Source organism: Orycteropus afer, unplaced genomic scaffold (assembly GCF_000298275.1).
Source record: "Orycteropus afer afer isolate SDZICR_OR568_19922 unplaced genomic scaffold, OryAfe1.0 scaffold00326, whole genome shotgun sequence".
NCBI lineage: Eukaryota > Metazoa > Chordata > Mammalia > Tubulidentata > Orycteropodidae > Orycteropus > Orycteropus afer.
Genome location: NW_006921913.1, coordinates 1,881,257 through 1,899,219, shown reverse-complemented (window position 1 = coordinate 1,899,219; position 17,963 = coordinate 1,881,257). Strand labels below are relative to the sequence as shown.

The 17,963-nt window shown below is 38.3% G+C and overlaps 1 protein-coding gene across 1 annotated transcript in view; it reads left to right on the top strand.

Annotated features, from left to right (window-relative positions):
* The window catches only part of GLRX2 (glutaredoxin 2), a 6,488-nt gene extending 4,232 nt beyond the window's left edge, over nt 1-2,256 (top strand). Inside the window, exons 3-4 of the mRNA XM_007952167.2 lie at nt 887-1,063; nt 2,122-2,256. Coding sequence (XP_007950358.1) covers nt 887-1,063; nt 2,122-2,256 — 312 coding nt within the window. The remainder of the gene's footprint in view (nt 1-886; nt 1,064-2,121) is intronic.
* Nucleotides 2,257-17,963: the final 15,707 nt, after the last annotated feature.

The window sequence follows — 17,963 nt, the reverse complement described above, 5'->3', positions numbered from 1 at the left end:
TGGTTTATTACCATTTCAAATCCAATTTGAAAAAATGAGGGATGAGGTTATCTCTTCTGGAATAGGTTATTGAAAGTTGTCTGGCTTCCCAGCACTGCCCTTTGAGAACAATATAAAAAGATTTAAAAAAAAAAAAAAATTATATGCTTTACTCTTAATGGAGTCTTTACTCTCTCTAAGTCAGAAGTATGAGGTTGGATACTCCTTTTCATCATACCTTTCTCAATTCCACAGCTTACACCAGGCAAAGTGCCTTTGACCAGAGATACTGTCTGATCTGGCCTGGGCAGCTATTTACCACCATTTTCTCCAACATACAACCTAGCATTCAATAAACCAAAAAACAAACCTGTTGACATCAAGTTAACTGTGACTTATGGTGACCTCATGTGCTACAGAGTAGAACTGCGCCATAGAGTTTTCTTTGCTGTAATCTTTATGGAAGCAGATCTCCACGCTTTTCTTTCATGACACCACTGGATGGGTTCAAATCAACAACCTTTAGGCTAGTAGACAAGTGTAAACTGTTTGCACTGCCCAAGGGCCTAGCATGCAATAGGTACTCCATAAATGGTCCTTCAGGAATACCACGTATTACTGTGTTCTATTGTTTTTTTCTTTCACCGCCAATACTCAGTTAATTCTGCCTCAGAGAATGTCTTTTATACATGCTTTTCTTCCTTTTTAGCTTATAAGTTATTTCCATTTCTTTCTGATGAATATTATCCTTAATTATATTTGGGATGAAAAATAGAGATAGAGACTTCAGTTTCAGCTCTGAACCCTCAGACTTAACAAACTCACCCTTCCCACTGGATCATACTATTTCCTTTCAAAATGTGATGCCTAGAATTAAAGTGATTTTGTTTTGTTTTATTTCTTTCAGGAAACAATATCAGAAAATTGTGTGGTGATTTTCTCAAAAACATCTTGTTCGTACTGTACAATGGCAAAAAAGCTTTTCCAAGACATAAACATTAACTATGAAGTAGTGGAGTTGGACATGCTTGAATATGGAAACCAATTTCAAGATGCTCTTTTTAAAATGACTGGTGAAAGAACTGTGAGTATATCTTCTGTGGTACTGTTTCGCCAAAATAGGTGGACATGGACATCCTGAACCTTACTACTCGTGTTAGGAAGAGTGAGCTAAGCATTCTCTGAGGAGTTTATATTGACCAAGAAAACTCAGATCTGGTAACCAGATTCTTAGCATAGGAAATAACAGAATTAGTTCATTTTATAGTTATTCTCACTGTGTTTGTGTTTTAGCTGAAAGAGTGAGGTAATGGTATCATGAACACTTGTCTATGATTCTTTAAGGGCCTCTTGGAACTTCTCTCAAGAAGAAAATACACTTTCTTCTTTTATTTGGACACTATAGACTAGAGTCAGTCCTCAATTACTGTTAAAAAGAATGCTTTAGTGCTCCATATTTTTAGCTTTTTTTTTGGTAAATTTTTCCATAATATGCATAATCAGAAACATCCAATGCTGCTATTTTCCTTCTTGCTTATGTGTGCATAGAAGTTTACAATGTGCACTTCCCTCTTAGTAAAACAAATATAGGAAAGAATCACATAGAGAATATTTTATGTGTTATATGGCATAGGAGCCCCTGGGTGGTGTAGCTGGTTAAGGACTTGACTACTGGCCAAAAGTTTGGCAGTTAGAATCTCCCCAGAGGCACCTTGTGAGACAGGCCTGGCAATTGACTTCCAAAAAGTCTTAGCCATGAAAACCCTGTGGAGCAGGTCTATGTTGCGTACATGGGGTTGCCAGGAGTCAGAATCCACTTGATGGCAACTAACAACAACATTATGTAGCATAGTGGTTAGGAATAGGGGCTTTACAGTCAGGTTGTCCTGGATCTGAATTCCAGCTCTGCCATTTATATCAGTGTGATCTTGGGCATGTTCCTGTTTCTCAGTTTCCTCCAAAATAGGGCCCAAAATAGTACCTACCTCAATGGTTGTAAAAATTTAATGAGAGGATTTGTGAAAGAGTTTAGTGTGCTGCCTAGCTCATAAAAGTACCCAGTCTGTGAGCATCTGTTATATGAAATTAGTTTTTACTTCTGACACTAGGGTGAGACCTAATCTGTCATTGTTTGTTTGACAGGTTCCAAGAATATTTGTCAATGGAACTTTTATTGGAGGTGCAACTGACACTCATAGGCTTCACAAAGAAGGGAAATTGCTTCCACTCGTTCATCAGTGTTATTTAAAAAAAAATAAAAGGAAAGAATTTCAGTGATGTAGATCCTCATAACTTTGTTGGTAAAATACTAGTTATTTAAAGTGATAATGCCTGACAGTGCTTTTTAAATGTTTAAAGATTTTTAAACATATGGATTTTTTTCACAAAAGACTAACATGTAGAAAATAATGAACAATAAATTCCTATGAAAAATTTATCTTCTTATTTGCCAGTTCTTGAGCAAAATATATGGTATTTAAGACTGAAAACAAGAGTGGAGTCAAGTAGAAAAATTGTGTTATTAGCAATTTATTTCACAACTGAGAGCTAGGTGGTAGGTTAGCATTTGGAATTCTTTACTTCCTAAACTAGATGTGATAAGCTTCATATTTTGTATTTCCAGAGAACAGAAGTACAGTTGACCCCTTAACAACGTGGGCATAAAGGGTGCTGACCCCCTACAATAGTTAAAAATCTGTGAATAACTTCTGACTCCCCCAAAACTTAACTGCTAATAGCCTACTGTTTATTGGAAGCCTTACCGATAACAAAAATAGTCAATTAACACAGTCCTTGCTGTACATTGTTAGATATTCACACAAAGGCACTCACATATACATGCACGATAGGTGAGTTTATTAACTGTATGGCATGATGGTTATTATTCATTAAGTGGAAGTGGATCATGATAAAAATCTTTATCTCATCGTCTTCTTCTTGAATATGCTGAGGAGGAAGATTTGGTATTGGTTGTATGTCTCAGGCACTGGCATACCCAGTCAGTGTAACTTTAAAGAAATACCTTGGAATTTCAGTCTAACTTTTTTACTTTTACTTTTTCATTTCTCTAAAACTGTTTCTGTTTGGTACCAATCTTTCTTCCACCATTTGCTTTAGTTGAAGTTCATCAGAAGTTTAGTTTAGTTTATGTCTTCTTCCTCATTGTCTGACACTGGTTCAGAAGCACTCATTTCTATCTGGCTGTCTTCTGTTAATTTCCCTGATGTGATGTCTATTAGCTCTTGAATTTCTCCGAAATCCCTATCTTGAAAAGAACCCACATATAAGTGGACCTATGCAGTTCAAACCCATAGAGTTCAAGAATCAGCTGTTTATTAAATTTGTGGGAGAAAATACAAATTATGTTAGAGAAACAAAATTATTCATTTAATGATTTTGTAGTTACAGGGAGCAGAACTGTACCTATAGGCAGAAATTAAATGAAGGCAGATTTAAGCATCATTTGAGGATGAACTTTTACAATAGCTCATAAATGTAACTGGGTTATGTTATTAGGTGTGAAATGTTCTGACTTCCAGAACATATTGAAAAACTCTTAGAAATGTTTCATAAGGGATTTAGGTATTAATTGGGAGGTTTGACTTGATAGTCCCTGCAAAGAGGGGGGCAAGGGTAGCATCTTCTGACCTTCTCTAACTTCACAAGTGGGAGGCAGAATCAGTAGCAGCAAAATAAGCCCAAGGCTGATTCCTGTGGGGCACAGGTCAGACATGCTATCACCCTCTAACCTTTTTACTAATTCTGACACCAATCATCACTCCCATGGCCTGCTATACTTTTCTGCTGTGTTCGGTAATTCATTGCAATGGCCACACACAACTCACAGACAGTACTCACAACTGTGGGGTTTATTAGGGAAGTAACAGGTTACAATTCAGATTCAAGAATGCTCAGGATATACAATTCTTCAATCAGAATAGCCTCTCCTCAGCCATGCCTGCAGGCATGCCTTTCTTTGGTCCTCAGCCTCTCAGCCTGATCTCTGACCTGCTCGGGCACGTGTTACAAAGTTCTGTTAGCCTGGCCAATAGGTGCACCCCACTCTGCCAGCAAGCCTTCTGCCTAAAGGCACTCGGCTTTCTTGTTCTGTGGGCTAGCAAGCTTGCTGCTGTGTCTCGTGCTGGTCTCTTGGTTCTCTTGCCTCTGCTGCTGCCTTCTCTCTGCCACCTCTTCAGCACTGGGATCTCAGGTCCAAAAGAAGCACTCTCCTCCTGGCTCTTCTTCTGTCTTTATGGGAATGAGATCCCCCTTTCTGCCTCTGGGATGACTCATTTTATGTCTAGTGGATGGCAAAACTGTCCAGTCCCCATATTAGGGTTCCATACACTTTATTTGCATGGTCCAACCCCCACAAGGGTGCCATGAACCTTATTTACATTATTAGCAAGCTATCCAATCCCCTTGGTGGGCCACAAACCTCACATTTACATAGTCTTTTGTAGGAATTATAAAGACCATAGCTAGAAGAGCCATAGAAAGAAATTCATTGTTCCACAGTCCCTAAAGTAATTTTTGATGTAAAGTCTTTTGATTCTGCAGTTCTCTGGGAGTACTATTCTGATTTTATTTTAGATAAACTTAAAAAAGATTTATCCTGTAGGAAGTATCTTAGAATAAAGGAAAATACTTAAGGTACTTTATTAATCAAGTCATATCTCCAACTTCTTTTCAATCATAATTTTTTAAGTTCTGCTTTACAAAGCATTTTCCTAGTTCATCTTAGGCGTATCACAAGCAGAAAAATCTCTTCCTCAAAAGTGGTAGGAAAGTGGATTTTAAGGTAAGTGGAGTGAAGCTGCTTTTTGGTCAGGATACACCAGGGAATCTTAGATAGTCCGGAGGAAGTCAGCTAGTGGCTTGAATGAATGCTGTGTTGTAAAATCATTGTTAGAGAATAAAGCAAGTCTCTTACATATGACAAAAGTAAAACTGTAATAGTATGGCATCACTAGTCTCCAAGGTGTAGAAGCACTGACCAAGAGGTGTTGATAAGTATTTGACTGTGAAAAAACAACTTTTTATGATTTCTTTCTAGTTTGGTAGGAGGGTAGGGGTTGTTGTTGGTTCTTAACTATGCTTAGACTTTGAAACAATTTGACATTAAGGAGAGAAACTCAATCATCAGAAAGCTTAAAAAATCCAGAGAAGGGAATGTATTTAATTATACTTACAGCTTTATTTAATAATAAAAACTTCTGATGTCTACCCTCTTTATGTTCTTAACATTATGTTCAATAACTAATAAAGATTTGAGGTCTAGCACTGCATCAAAAAGGAAGCACTTAAGGTACAAGGGGTATAGACAATGATATATTGTATATACAATGCTATTGTTTATACAGTAGTGCATTATCAGTAATAAAATGCAACACAATGCACTGCCATTGAGTTGGATCCAACTCATAGCGACCCTTTCTTGGGTTTCTGAGACAGCATCATTACGAAAGTAGATTGCCCAACCTTCCTTCCAGGGAGTGCCTAGTGGGTTTGAACTGCCAGCCTTCTGGTTAGCAGTCAAATGCCTTAGGCACTAAGCCACCAGAGCTCCTATTATCAATAATAACAAAACACTACTCTACAGGTGGATACATAGGTAGACAGGCAGGAAGATCAGGTCTGGATAGGCTAGTGGGAATATACCGATGACCATACATAGATAGGTTTGGCAGACGATACTCTACATATGTGTGTGCTATAAAAATGTTTATATGCAGTTTAAAACTAAATGGGGGCAGAGTTAGAGTTAGGATAACTTCTTAGCCACAACTAAGCACCTTGAGGAAGTGAGTCTCTGGTCCTGTGGGCTAGGGACCATGGTCACAGTAAACATCAAGCTCAATTGGTACAACATGCTATACAAGAATACTGTTCTACATCTTACTTGATGAGTAGTGACTAGAGTCTTAAAAGCTTTCGAGTGGCCATCTAAGAGGCGACTATTGGTCTTTTCTTGTTGGAGCAAAGATGAGTAAAGAAAATCAAAGACTCATGGATACAGTCCAAATGAGAACTTCAGCCTACATGGCCCTGAGTGAGACCAAAAAAAAAAAAAAAAACAACCAAATTCACTGCTGTTGAGTTGATCCTGACTCATAACGACCCCTCCTTGGATTTCTGAGGCAATATCTCTATGGAAGTAGATTGCCCGATCTTCCTTCCCAGGAGTGGCTGGCTGGGGTTTGAACCACTGGCCTTCTGGTTAGCAGTCAAATGCCTTAGGCACTATGCCACCAGAGCTCCTAGGATGAGACCAGAAGATCGAAATTATGCCCAGCTACGAATGCCAACCACTCGGATCAAAATTGGCAATCGTGGATAGAGTGGGAGAAAACTGAAGAACAAAACTCAAAATCATTAAAAAAAAAAAAAAACAAGCTTACTGGTCTGATAGAGATAGAGACCAGTGAACCCCCAAGACAATGACCCTGGGTCAGCCCTCAGGCCTGGAATTGAACTCACTCTTGTAGCTTAACTCAGCCAAACAATAGGTCTAGGAGCCAAACAACTACACCAGGGACATGCACTCCTTAGAACAATCAACTATGGGAGATCAAAAGAGCAGCATTTGCACAGGGAGAAAGGTGGGCAAGAATACATAGGCAAGGACACAGGGAGGAAGTGGAAGGAGAGCTGTTACAGTGTGGGGGAGTATGATCAGTGTCACAAAACAAAATGTGTATGAACTATTGAATGTGAAACAAATCTGCATTGCAAAATTTCATCCAGATCACAAGAAACCTTTTTTAAAAATAAGGAACCACTTTAAGTAATAAGATTCTTTTAATTGGTAAATACTAAGGGATGAACAACAGTTAAGTGCTTGGCTGCTAACCAAAAGGTTGGTGTTTTGAACCCACCTAGCAGCCACTCCTCGGAAGGAAGGTTGGGCAATCCTACTTCCGTAGTGATACTGCCTCGGAAACCCAAGGAGGGGTCGCTAGGAGTCGGGGCAGACTCGACGGCAAACAACAACAACAACAACTAAAGCAGCTCTATGAGGGAAAGACCTGGTAATCTATTCCTATAAAGATTATATAGCCTTGAAAACCCTATAAACCAAAACCAAACTCATTGCTATTGAGTCGATTCCAACTCATAGCAACCCCCATTGGATTTCCAAGGCAGTAGTGCCTAAGGCATTTAACTGCTAACAAGAAGGCTGGTGGTTCAAATCCACCAGCCACTCCTTGGAAGGAAGGTTGGGCAATCTACTTCCGTAGTGATACCACCTTGGAAACCCAAGGAGGGGTCGCTATGAATTGGATCCAACTCGACAACAGTGAGTTTAGTTTGGTTTTTTGGAAATCTTTATGGAAGTAGGCTCCTCCATTTTCCTTCTGTGGAGTGGCTGCTGGGTTTGAACTGCCAGCTTTCTGGTTAGCAGTCAAATGCCTTTAAGCACTGCACCACCAGAACTTTTTTTTGAAAATCCTATGGAGCAGTTCTTTTCTGTCCTGTGGGTCACTGTGAGTCAAAATCGGCTCAACAAACTCTAACAACAAGGGATGAAAGAAATTTCTAAAGAAATCTGATCTCTCTTGGCCCTGTGGCAACTTAAATATATTTGATCAAAACAACAAAAATATTTCCCCTTATAAAACAAAAACAGATACGTAAAATGCTAGACAGCATATTAATGTATTTTTTAAATGTATGGCCAAGGTTTCTTTTCTTTGTCTTTTAAAAAAAGGGCCATCTTCAAGGAGAAACAAAAACAAAAACCAGGTTCAGAGTCAATGATGCAAGTAAGCACTGGATCCAGTGGCTATTGTGTTAACATGTCAAACTTGAGTGAGAGGAGCTTTAGTTTTAATTCTCTGCAGGAGTCCAGTTACAAAACTGGGTGAAGGGGAAAGGATTTGGATACTGGACCACTAAACTAACATAAAGCCTCTAAATCCTCAGTGAAAGTGAAGTGGGGGGGAGGGAGGAACTCCCTCAAAAGGGAATGGAAAATTTGTCTCACCCTTATTAACCCTGAGTGAAAGAACAAAAAGCCCTCTCTGATTATTCATTATCAAAAGTAAGCCCTCATGTAATATGGGGACCTGAATTATATTATCTGTAGGTCTGAAAATCTTCAAAAATTTGGTTTAAAGTTGTACAAGTTGGTAGTACCCTATGTCCCTGGTAGAAGCAAATTAAATCTTGAGAAGACCCTTTCAATCAAGCTTCAAAGAATACTTAAAATTCCAATAAATTGAACTCAAAATAAAAATGCAAGAAAAAAGCATCATGTGTGTCAGACTGCTGAAACAAAGAAGCAGACCTACAGTGTTTTCAGACCTTGAAATTATTAAAATTAGAATGTTTAAAGAAGTAGAAGAATTCATCAAAACGAGTAGTAAGATAGAGATGATTAAGACCAGGAAGATATGAAAAAGAAGCATATGTATTTTTTAGTATTAGAAATTCTAATAAAACGAAACAGTCAATGGGTGAATTAAACAGTCAATGGGTGAATTAAACAGACTAAATACAGCAGAAAAGAGAACAATTGAATTGGAAAAGAGATTTTAAATATTTCTCAGAAGGTAGCACACAGAGAAGAGATTGAAAAAGGTTAAGAGGCATGGAGGGCTGGGTAAATCTATTACTGTTGAGTTGATTCTGACTCACAGTGACTCTGTAAGACAAGGTAAAAATGCCCAATAGGGTTTCCAAGGCTGTAATCTTTATGGAAGCAGACTGCCACACCTTTCTCCCATGGAGCATCTGGTAGGTTGAAACTGCCAACATTTTGGTTAGCAGCCAAGCACTTAACCACTGCACCATCAGGACTCTTTTCATAGAGCAGGGTGAGTAGGTCTAATATACATCTAATCAGAATGCCAGAAAAAGGTAATACATAGTATAAAGCAGAGACAAAATCAAAGGGATAGGAGCTATGAATCTTTCATATTCACATCCAGGAATCTGTTAAAAAAAAAAACAAAGATAATTGATAAAAATAAATTACAACATCTAGATTAGTGTAGTCAAACTGAAAGACACCAAAGACAAAATACCTTAAAACTAAGCAGAGATAATAAAAATCAGCACAAAGATTATTACACTGGTAGTAGTCTTCTCCAGGTTGTCACTGTTGGCCAAAAAGTAGTAGAATAATCTTTTCAAAACGCTAGAATAACAGTCACCCTAGAGTTACCCAGTAAAACCTATATTTCAAGAATGAAAGCAAAATGAATACATTTTCAGACAGATAACTAGGTTAACCACCACAAAAGGAACTTCTAAAGTATGCACTCAAGAAAAATAACTGCAGATGAAGATAATGAAAAGTAAAAAAAAAAAAAACAAACCAAACTCACTATCTCAAGTCGGATCTGACTCATAGTAACCTCTCCTTGGGTTTCCAAGGAGGTATCACTACGGAAATAGATTGCCCAACCTTCCTTCCGAGTTGTGGCTAGTGGGTTTGAACCGCCAGCTTTCTGGTTAGCAGTCAAATGCCTTAGGCCCTATACCACCAGAGCTCCTAAATCTAAAATTAGGTGCATAAAACAATAATGTAGTACAACAATAAAATAAAATTTTAAATGAATAATAATAGCATTTAAGTTTGGAAATATTGACCAGAGTTTGCTTATTCTCAAGTTCAGGAGTAGGGCAAAAAATTTTTCAGATTTTGTTAAATTTCTAAGGTAACCATAAAAAGACTAGAAAAGAGTGTTTATTTTTCACACTGTTAGGGGAAAAAAATGAGGGGGGGGCGAATGTCACTCAACTACAAAGATGACAAGGACAAAATAAATAGCACCAAATAGGTTGGTAGAAATAGAAGTATATTAATAAAGACAACAAATACAAATTGAGTATGTAAACTATTTTTCAGGCTTGATCTTAAAAGAATTCAGCAATATGTGTTTACAAGAGACACAATGAAACATTTTTAAAACAGAAGAATACAGAATGGTTGAAAGCAAAAGGATTAAAAAAAAAAAAAAAAAGATGTGCCAGACAGATCCAACTAAAAGAAAGTTTACTAGTTATAGTATAAGAAAATACACTTTAATAATTTTGGCGCATGTACCAGTAACTTGAAATTTGCTTCTGAATATGGAGAAGGTTGTGAGACTGAAGAAGAGGTGGGGAATTTCATGGGTGGCAGCAAGTAGTTTATTAAGGGGGACTTACATACAAGGAGATTCCTGGGTGGCAAGGACTGGCTCAATTCTCCATGGTCTGCATTGGGAGACAGGAGTTTTTATGGCTTTGGTGACCAAAGGTGGCTACATGCCAGGACTTTGGACTTCTAAGGCCACCCTATCAAAAGTTACATGAGAGTGATTTTCAAGTGGAAGTGGGCTATCAAAAAGCAAGGATGCCATATTCAGCTACACAAAACCTATTTCCCCTTTGGATAATAAACACTTCTAGACATAGAATGGAGAGTAGCTAGGTAGCGTAGTGCCTAAGGCACTTGACTGCTAACCAGAAGGTTGGCGGTTCAAACCCACCAGCCACTCCTCGGGAGGAAGGTTGGGCAATCTACTTCTGTAGTGATAATGCCTTGGCAGCCCAAGGAGGGGTCGCTATGAGTCGGGGCTGACTCGATGGCACATAACAACAACAACAACAACAGACATAGAGGGTTATTGAATAGTAACAAAAAAATTCAGCAGAAAAGTATAATGATTTTAAGCTTATGTTAACTAAACTTTCAAAATATATAAACAAAAATGGATGGAACTATAAAAGACAAACAACAAAGATATTATAGTGGGAGATTATAACACACTTCTCAGTAATTGATAGACAAAAAATATCAGTAAACCTATAAGAGATTTAACCACTACTTCTCTGTCAGTATGTCATACTGTGGTGGCTTGCATGTTGCTATGAGGCTGGAGGCTATGCCACTGGTATATCAAATTGCCAGCAGGGTCACCCATGGTGGACAGATTTCAGCAGAGCTTCCAGACTAAGACAGACTCGGAAGGGGCCATCCACTTCTCAAAGAATTGGCCAGTGAAAACCTTATGAATAGCAGTGAAACACTGTCTGATATATTGCTGGAAAACTTTATGAGGCCCTGAAACATTGTTAGATCTGAAGGCACTCAAAATGCGACTGGAGAAGAGCTGCATCCTCAGAGTAGAACTGACCTTAGTGATATGGATAGAGTAAAGCTTTCGGGAACTCCATTTGCTGATGTGGCATGACTCAAAATGAGAAAAAGCATCTGCAGACATCTATTAATAATCAGAACATGGAATGTATGAAGTATGAATCTAGGAAAATAGGAAGTTGTCAAAAATGAAATGGGATGCATAAAGATTGGTATCCTAGGTATTAGTGAGCTGAAATGGACTGGTTGTGGCCATTTGGAATCAGACAATCATATGATCTACTATGCTGGAATGACAAAGAGGAATGATGTGGCATTCATCATCACAAAGAATGTTTCAAGATCTATCCTGAAATACAGTACTGTCAGCAATAGGATAACATCCATATGCCTACAAGGAAGACCCGTTAATACAACTATTCAAATTTATGCACCAACCACCAAAGCCAAAGATGAGGAAATTGAAGAATTTTACCAACTTCTTCAGTCTGAAATTGACCAAACATGCAATCAAGATGTGTTAACTATCACCAATGATTGGAATCAAAGTTGGAAACAAAGACGAATCACTGGTAGTTGGAAAATTTGGCCTTGGTGACAGAAATAACGCTGGAGATCGCATGATAGAATTTTGAAAGACCAACAACTTACTCATTGCAAATATCTTTTTTCAACAACATAAACAGCAGCTATTCAAGTAGGAGCATAATACCAGATGGAGCATACAGGAATCAGATCATCTACATCTGTGGAAAGAGATGATGGAGAAGTTCAATATCTTCAGTCAAAACAAGGCCAGGAGCTCACTGTGGAACAGACCATCATATGCAAGTTCAAGTTGAAGCTGAAGACAATTAAAACAAGTACACAAGAGCCAAAATATGACTTTGATTATATCTCTCCTGAATTTAGAGACCATCTAAAGAATAGATTTGATGCATTGAACACCAGTGACAGAAAACCAGAGGAATTGTGGGATGGTATCATCCATGAAGAAAGCAAAAGGTCATTTAAAAGACAGGAAAGGCAGAGAAGATCAAAAGGATGTCAGAAAAGACTCTGAAACTTGCCATTGAATGGAGAGTAGCTAAAGCAAAGAATGACAAGATAAAAGAATTGAACAGATTTCAAAGAGCAGCTCAAGAAGAAAAAGCCAATGATTATAATGAAATATACAAAGATCCGGATGTTAGAAAATCAAAAGGGAAGAAGACACTCAGTATTTCTCAAGCTGGAAGAACTGAAGGAATAATTCAAGCCTTGAGTTGCAATATTGTGAGACTCTATAGGCAAAATATTGAATGATGCAGGAAACGTCAAAAGAAGATGGAAGGAATACATAGAGTCCCTGTACCAAAAAGAATTGGTCGATACTCATCCACTTCAGGAAGTGGCATATGATCAAGAACCAATGGTATTGAAGGAACAAGTCAAAGCTGCACTGAAGGAATTGGTGAAGAACAAGGCTCCAGGAATTGATGGAATACCTACTGAGATGTTTCAACAAACAGATGCTGTGCTGGAGGCACTCACTCGTCTGGGCCAAGAAATTTGCAAGACAGCTACCAAGTGACTGGAAGAGATCCATAATTGTACCCATTTCAAAGAGAGGTGATCCCACAGTATGTGGAAAATATCAAATAATACCATTAATATCATATGCAAGTAAAATCTTGATGAAGATAATTCAAAATAGTTGCAGCAGTGTGTTGACAGAGAACTTCCAGAAATGCAAGCTGGATTCAGAAAAGGACGTAGAACAAGTGATAATCATTGCTGATTTCAGATGGATCTTGGCTGAAAGCAAAGAATACCAGAAAGATGTTTACTTATGTTTTATTGACTATGCAATAGCATTTGATTGTGTGGATCATAATCAATTATGGAAAACATTGAGAAGAATGGGAATTCCAGAACATTTAATTGTGCTCATGAGGAACTTGTACATAAACCAGGAAGCTGTCGTTCAAACAGAACAAGAAGATACTGCATGTTTTAAAATCAGGAAGGGAAGGAGTCAGGATTGTATCCTTTTACCATACTTATTCAATTTGTATGCTGAACAAATGATCCAAGAGGCTGGATTATATTAAGAAGAATGCAGCATCAGGATTGGAGGAAGACTTATTAACAACCTGCAATTTGTAGACGACACAACTTTGCTTGCTGAAAATGAGGATGACTTGAAGCACTTACTGGTGAAGATTATAGAATACAGTCTGCAGTATGGATTACTTCTCAACATAAAGAAAATGAAAATCCTTGCAACTGGACCAACAAGAAGAATCACAGTAAATGGAGAAAAGATTGAAGTGGTTAAAGATTTCATATTACTTGATTCCATAATCAACAGCAATGGAAGCAGCAGTGAAGACATCAGATGACATATAGCACTGGGCAAATCTGCTGCAAAAAACCTCTTTCGTGTGCTGAAGAGCAAAGATGTCTTTTTGAAGACTAAGGTGTGCCTAACTCAAACCATGGTATTTTCAATCACCTCATATGCATGTGAGAGCTGGACAATGAATAAGAAAGACCAAAGAAGAGTTGATGCTTTTGAGTTGTGGTGTTGGTGAAGAATACTGAAGGTACCGTGGACTGCCAAAAGAACTAACAAATCTGTCCTGGAAAAAGTGCAGCCAGAATGTTCCTTGGAAGCGAGAGTGGCCAGACTTCATCTCAACTACTTTGGTATTGTTGTCAGAAGGAGTCCGTCCATACTTTGGTTTTGTTGTCAGAAGGGACCATTCCTTGGAGAAAGATATCATCCTTGGTAAAGTGGAGGGTCAATGAAAAAGAGGAAGGCCCTCAATGAGATGGATTGAAACAGTAGCTGCAACAATTGTTGTTGTTGTTGTTATGTGCCGTCGAGTCGGCCCCGACTCATATGGGCTCAGGTATAACAAGGATGGTGAGGCTGGCACAGAACCAGGCAGTGTTTTGTTCTGTTGTACATGGGGTTGCTGAGTCAGAGCCGACTTGACTGCACCTAACAACAACAACAACATAGGAGATTTAAAGAACATAAGCTCAATCTAATGATCAATATAGAACACTACACGCAAGATTTGGAGAAAATATATATTCTTTTCAAGCACACATTTGTAATGGAACTTAATTATACTCAGGGCCATATAGCATACACATCTCAACAAATTTTAAGAAGCTAAGAAAAAAAAATCTAAAGAATGCAGAACAGAATATTTCAACAAAAAATTATAAGAACAAGAAGTCGAAAGCAGAAAACAGAATAAAGGGTAGAAATTAATGAATTAGAATACAAAAAGACCATTGACATATTCAAAGTGGTTGGCTCTTTAAAGAAGATTAATAAAACTGCTTCTACAGGAAAGAGAAGATAATTCATTCAACAGATATTGAGCATTCCAAGTGCACCAGATCATGTTTTAGGACCAGGAGAGAAGACTGTCTTCTGAGCACAATGGGAAGGGAGGGCCTCTGGATAAACAGGTCCACCTTATCCATCATTATAGGATTAAAGGCAGAAAGCTAAGTTGGAAGATTTGGAGGTGAGAAAACATGAAAGTTCCCATCTGGAGATGATAGATAGATAGATAGATAGATAGATAGACAAACAGATGAATGGGAAAAAATTGTTGGAGATTTGTGTACAGAGGTGTGAAAATAGTAATTTTGGAGGTGAAAACATGGAAAGAGTTATACAGTCACATACAACAGTGCCAGGGATTTTGGAGCGGCTTCACTGAAGGGTGGCTCAGAAGCAGAGCTGGGCACGGGACTTGGAGCAGCTTTAAGAAATTGAATTGAGTGGAGTGGTTTGTAACAACTAAGACAGGTGAACTTGTCTGTCAGTTTGTTGTACTGTGGTGGCTTACATGTTGCTATGAGGCTGGAGGCTGCGCCACTGGTGTTGTAAATGCTATCAGGGTTACCCATGGTGGACAGGTTTCAGCGGAGCTTCCAGACTAGGACAGGCTCAGAAGGAAGAGGCCATCCACTTCTCAAAGAATTGGCCAATGAAAACCTTATGAATAGTAGTGAAATACTGTCTGATATATTACTAGAAAACTTTATGAACAGCCCTGAAACATTGTCCGATATAGTGCTGAAAGATGAATCCCTCAGGTCTGAAGCCCCTCAAAATATGACTGTGGAAGAGCTGCCTACTCAGAGTAAAGCCAACTTTAATGATAAGGATAGAGTAAATCCAAATTCAAGACCTCCATTTGCTGATGTGGCATGAATCAAAATGAGAAGAAACAGCTGCAAACATACATTAATAATTGGAACATGGAATCTATGAAATATGAATCTAGGAAAATTGGAAGTTGTCAAAAATGAAATGGAATGCATAAAGATTGATATCCTAGGCATTCATGAGCTGAAATGAACTGATTTTGGCCATTCTGAATCAGACAAGCATGTGATCTACCATGCTGGGAATGACAAATTGAAGAAAAATGGTGTGGCATTCATCATCACAAAGAATGTTTCAAGATCTGTCTTGAAGTACAATAGTGCCAGTGACAGGATAATATCCTTACGCCTACAAGGAAGACAAGTTAATACTACTATTATTCAAATTTAAGCACCAACCACCAAAGCCAAAGATGAGGAAATTAAAGATTTTTACCAACTTCTTTTTTTTTAATGTATTTATTTGAAATATAATTTATGGTACAGTGAAATACATAAACTAAAGTGACAAGGGTCAATACATTTTTTTTTTTTTGCACTGTTCCCTCCCCTCCCTTTCCACCCCTGGCAACCAACAAAGAAAGTTTCCCTCCATATATAAACCTTTCCTTGACTCTCCACAACAACGAACTAATACTGTATTTGTCCTTCTGTGAATGACTTACTTCACTCAGCATAATGTCGTCCAATGTCCAGCATCATGTTCATCCATGTTATACAGTGTTTTGCAGACTCTACATTATTCTTTAGTGCTGCATAGCATTCCATTGTGTGTATGTACCATAGTTTGGCCATCCACTCTTCTGTTGATGGGCATGCAAGTTGTTTCCATATTTTGCTACTGTAAATAGTGCTGCGATGAACATGGGTATGCATATATCTATTCCTGTCCTGTCTCTCACCTCTCTAGGATATATAGCTAGTAATGGGATTGCTGGGTCAAATGGTATCTCCAATTACAGCTTTCTAAGGAAATGCCATACTGCTTTCCACAGTGGTTTTATCACTTCACAGTCCCACCAGCAGTGTATGAGAGTCCCAATCTTTCCACATGCTCGAAAGCATTTGTTATTTTCTGTCTCATTGAACCTTGCTGTCAGTGCTGGGGTGAGATGGTATCTCACTGTTGTTTTAATTTGCATCTCTCTGATGGCCAATTATTATGAGCATCTCTTCATGTATTTGCTGGCCACCTGACTATCTTACTTGGCGAAGTGTTTATTCATATCTTCTGCCCATTTTTCAATTGGAATGTTAATTCCTTTGCTGTTGAGGTTCTGCATTTTTCTATAAATCTTAGAAGTCCCTTGCCAAATATGTAATTATTGACAAATATGATTTGTTGCTGTCATTTTGTTATGTGCTTTTTTGTGGTGTTGATTTATTTGTTCCATGTAATTTTCTGTGCTGAGCTCATATTGTTTATGAGTTATTGTGGTGGTTAAGTTAGTGTGTCAACTTGGCTGAGCCTGGTTGAGTGGCTGGGCAGCTGAATGTAGTTATTCCCCATGGTGAGATTGGTAATTAACTCCATGGTGGAATCTATTGGAGCAGCTGAGTAGCTGCTTTGGGTATGTGGTCTGCTTCCTGTATATAAGAAACAGCTTTAAGAATAGTCTCTAGTTAATGGCATGCTTGAACCCTGCATGTCGCCATGTCATTGTTCAGCAGTCTGCTATGCTCTGCCAATCTTGGGACTTCCAATGGACTTGAATTAATGGCCTGCCATATGGTTTGGTAACATCAAACCTTTTTACTTGTCAACCTTGGGCATATCAGTCTCAGCAGCCAGCAGCTCTCTGAGTGAAGAAAAGCCTCTAACTTCAGTGGGTTGGAAGAAAGAGGCAGAGCTGAAGCCCAAGATGGAGGGGCTTTCAGCCAGCCCCTAGAGCCTGGCACTTTGAACTCAGACTTAAAGCCTCCAAACTGTAAGGGAATAAACTCCTGCTTGTTCAATCCATCCCATTTGTGGTATATTCTTGTCAGAGCAGTACTAGGTAATGAGAACAGTCATGTTATCACTTCCTTCATTGCTATTGTTTTAGTATTTGCTAAATATTTGTGCTGGTCTTCTTTTTTATTTTGATGTGAAGGTTTATTTTTCTTTGAGGTTACCCTGTGATTTATAGTTTTCTTCCCAAGTTTAAAACAGTCTGTTCTATCTTATAGTTGTCTTGACATCCCTACCATCTAGAAGGTCTGTAATGACACAGTTTTTTCCCTCTTTTTGGTTTGTAGTTGCCCTCATTTGTCAACTGATGTCTCTGATTCCCTGTTTACAATCTTGTAGGCTTATTTACTTCGGATACTTCTATAACTGGGTTGGTTTCTGGGTTATGTCATCATGTGTGTTAATGCTCAGTTGTTGTTTGCTGTTGTTGGTTTTCTGTCCAAAGGACTCCCTTTAGCATTTCCTGTAAGGATGGTCTGGTTTTAACAAATACCCTTAATTTTTGGAAATGTCCTAATTTCACCATCATATTTGAGGGACAATTTTGCTGGGTATATAATGCTTGGTTGGAAAATTTTCTCTTTTATGGTTTTATATATACTATCCCATTGTTTTCTCACCTGCATGGTTTCTGCCAAGAAATCCGAGCTTAGTCTTATTGGTTTCCCCATGTAGGAAACTTTTCGTTTTTACCATGCTGCTTTTAGGATTCTTTGTCTTTGGTTTTGATGAGTTTGATGATGATATGTCTTGGTGATTTTC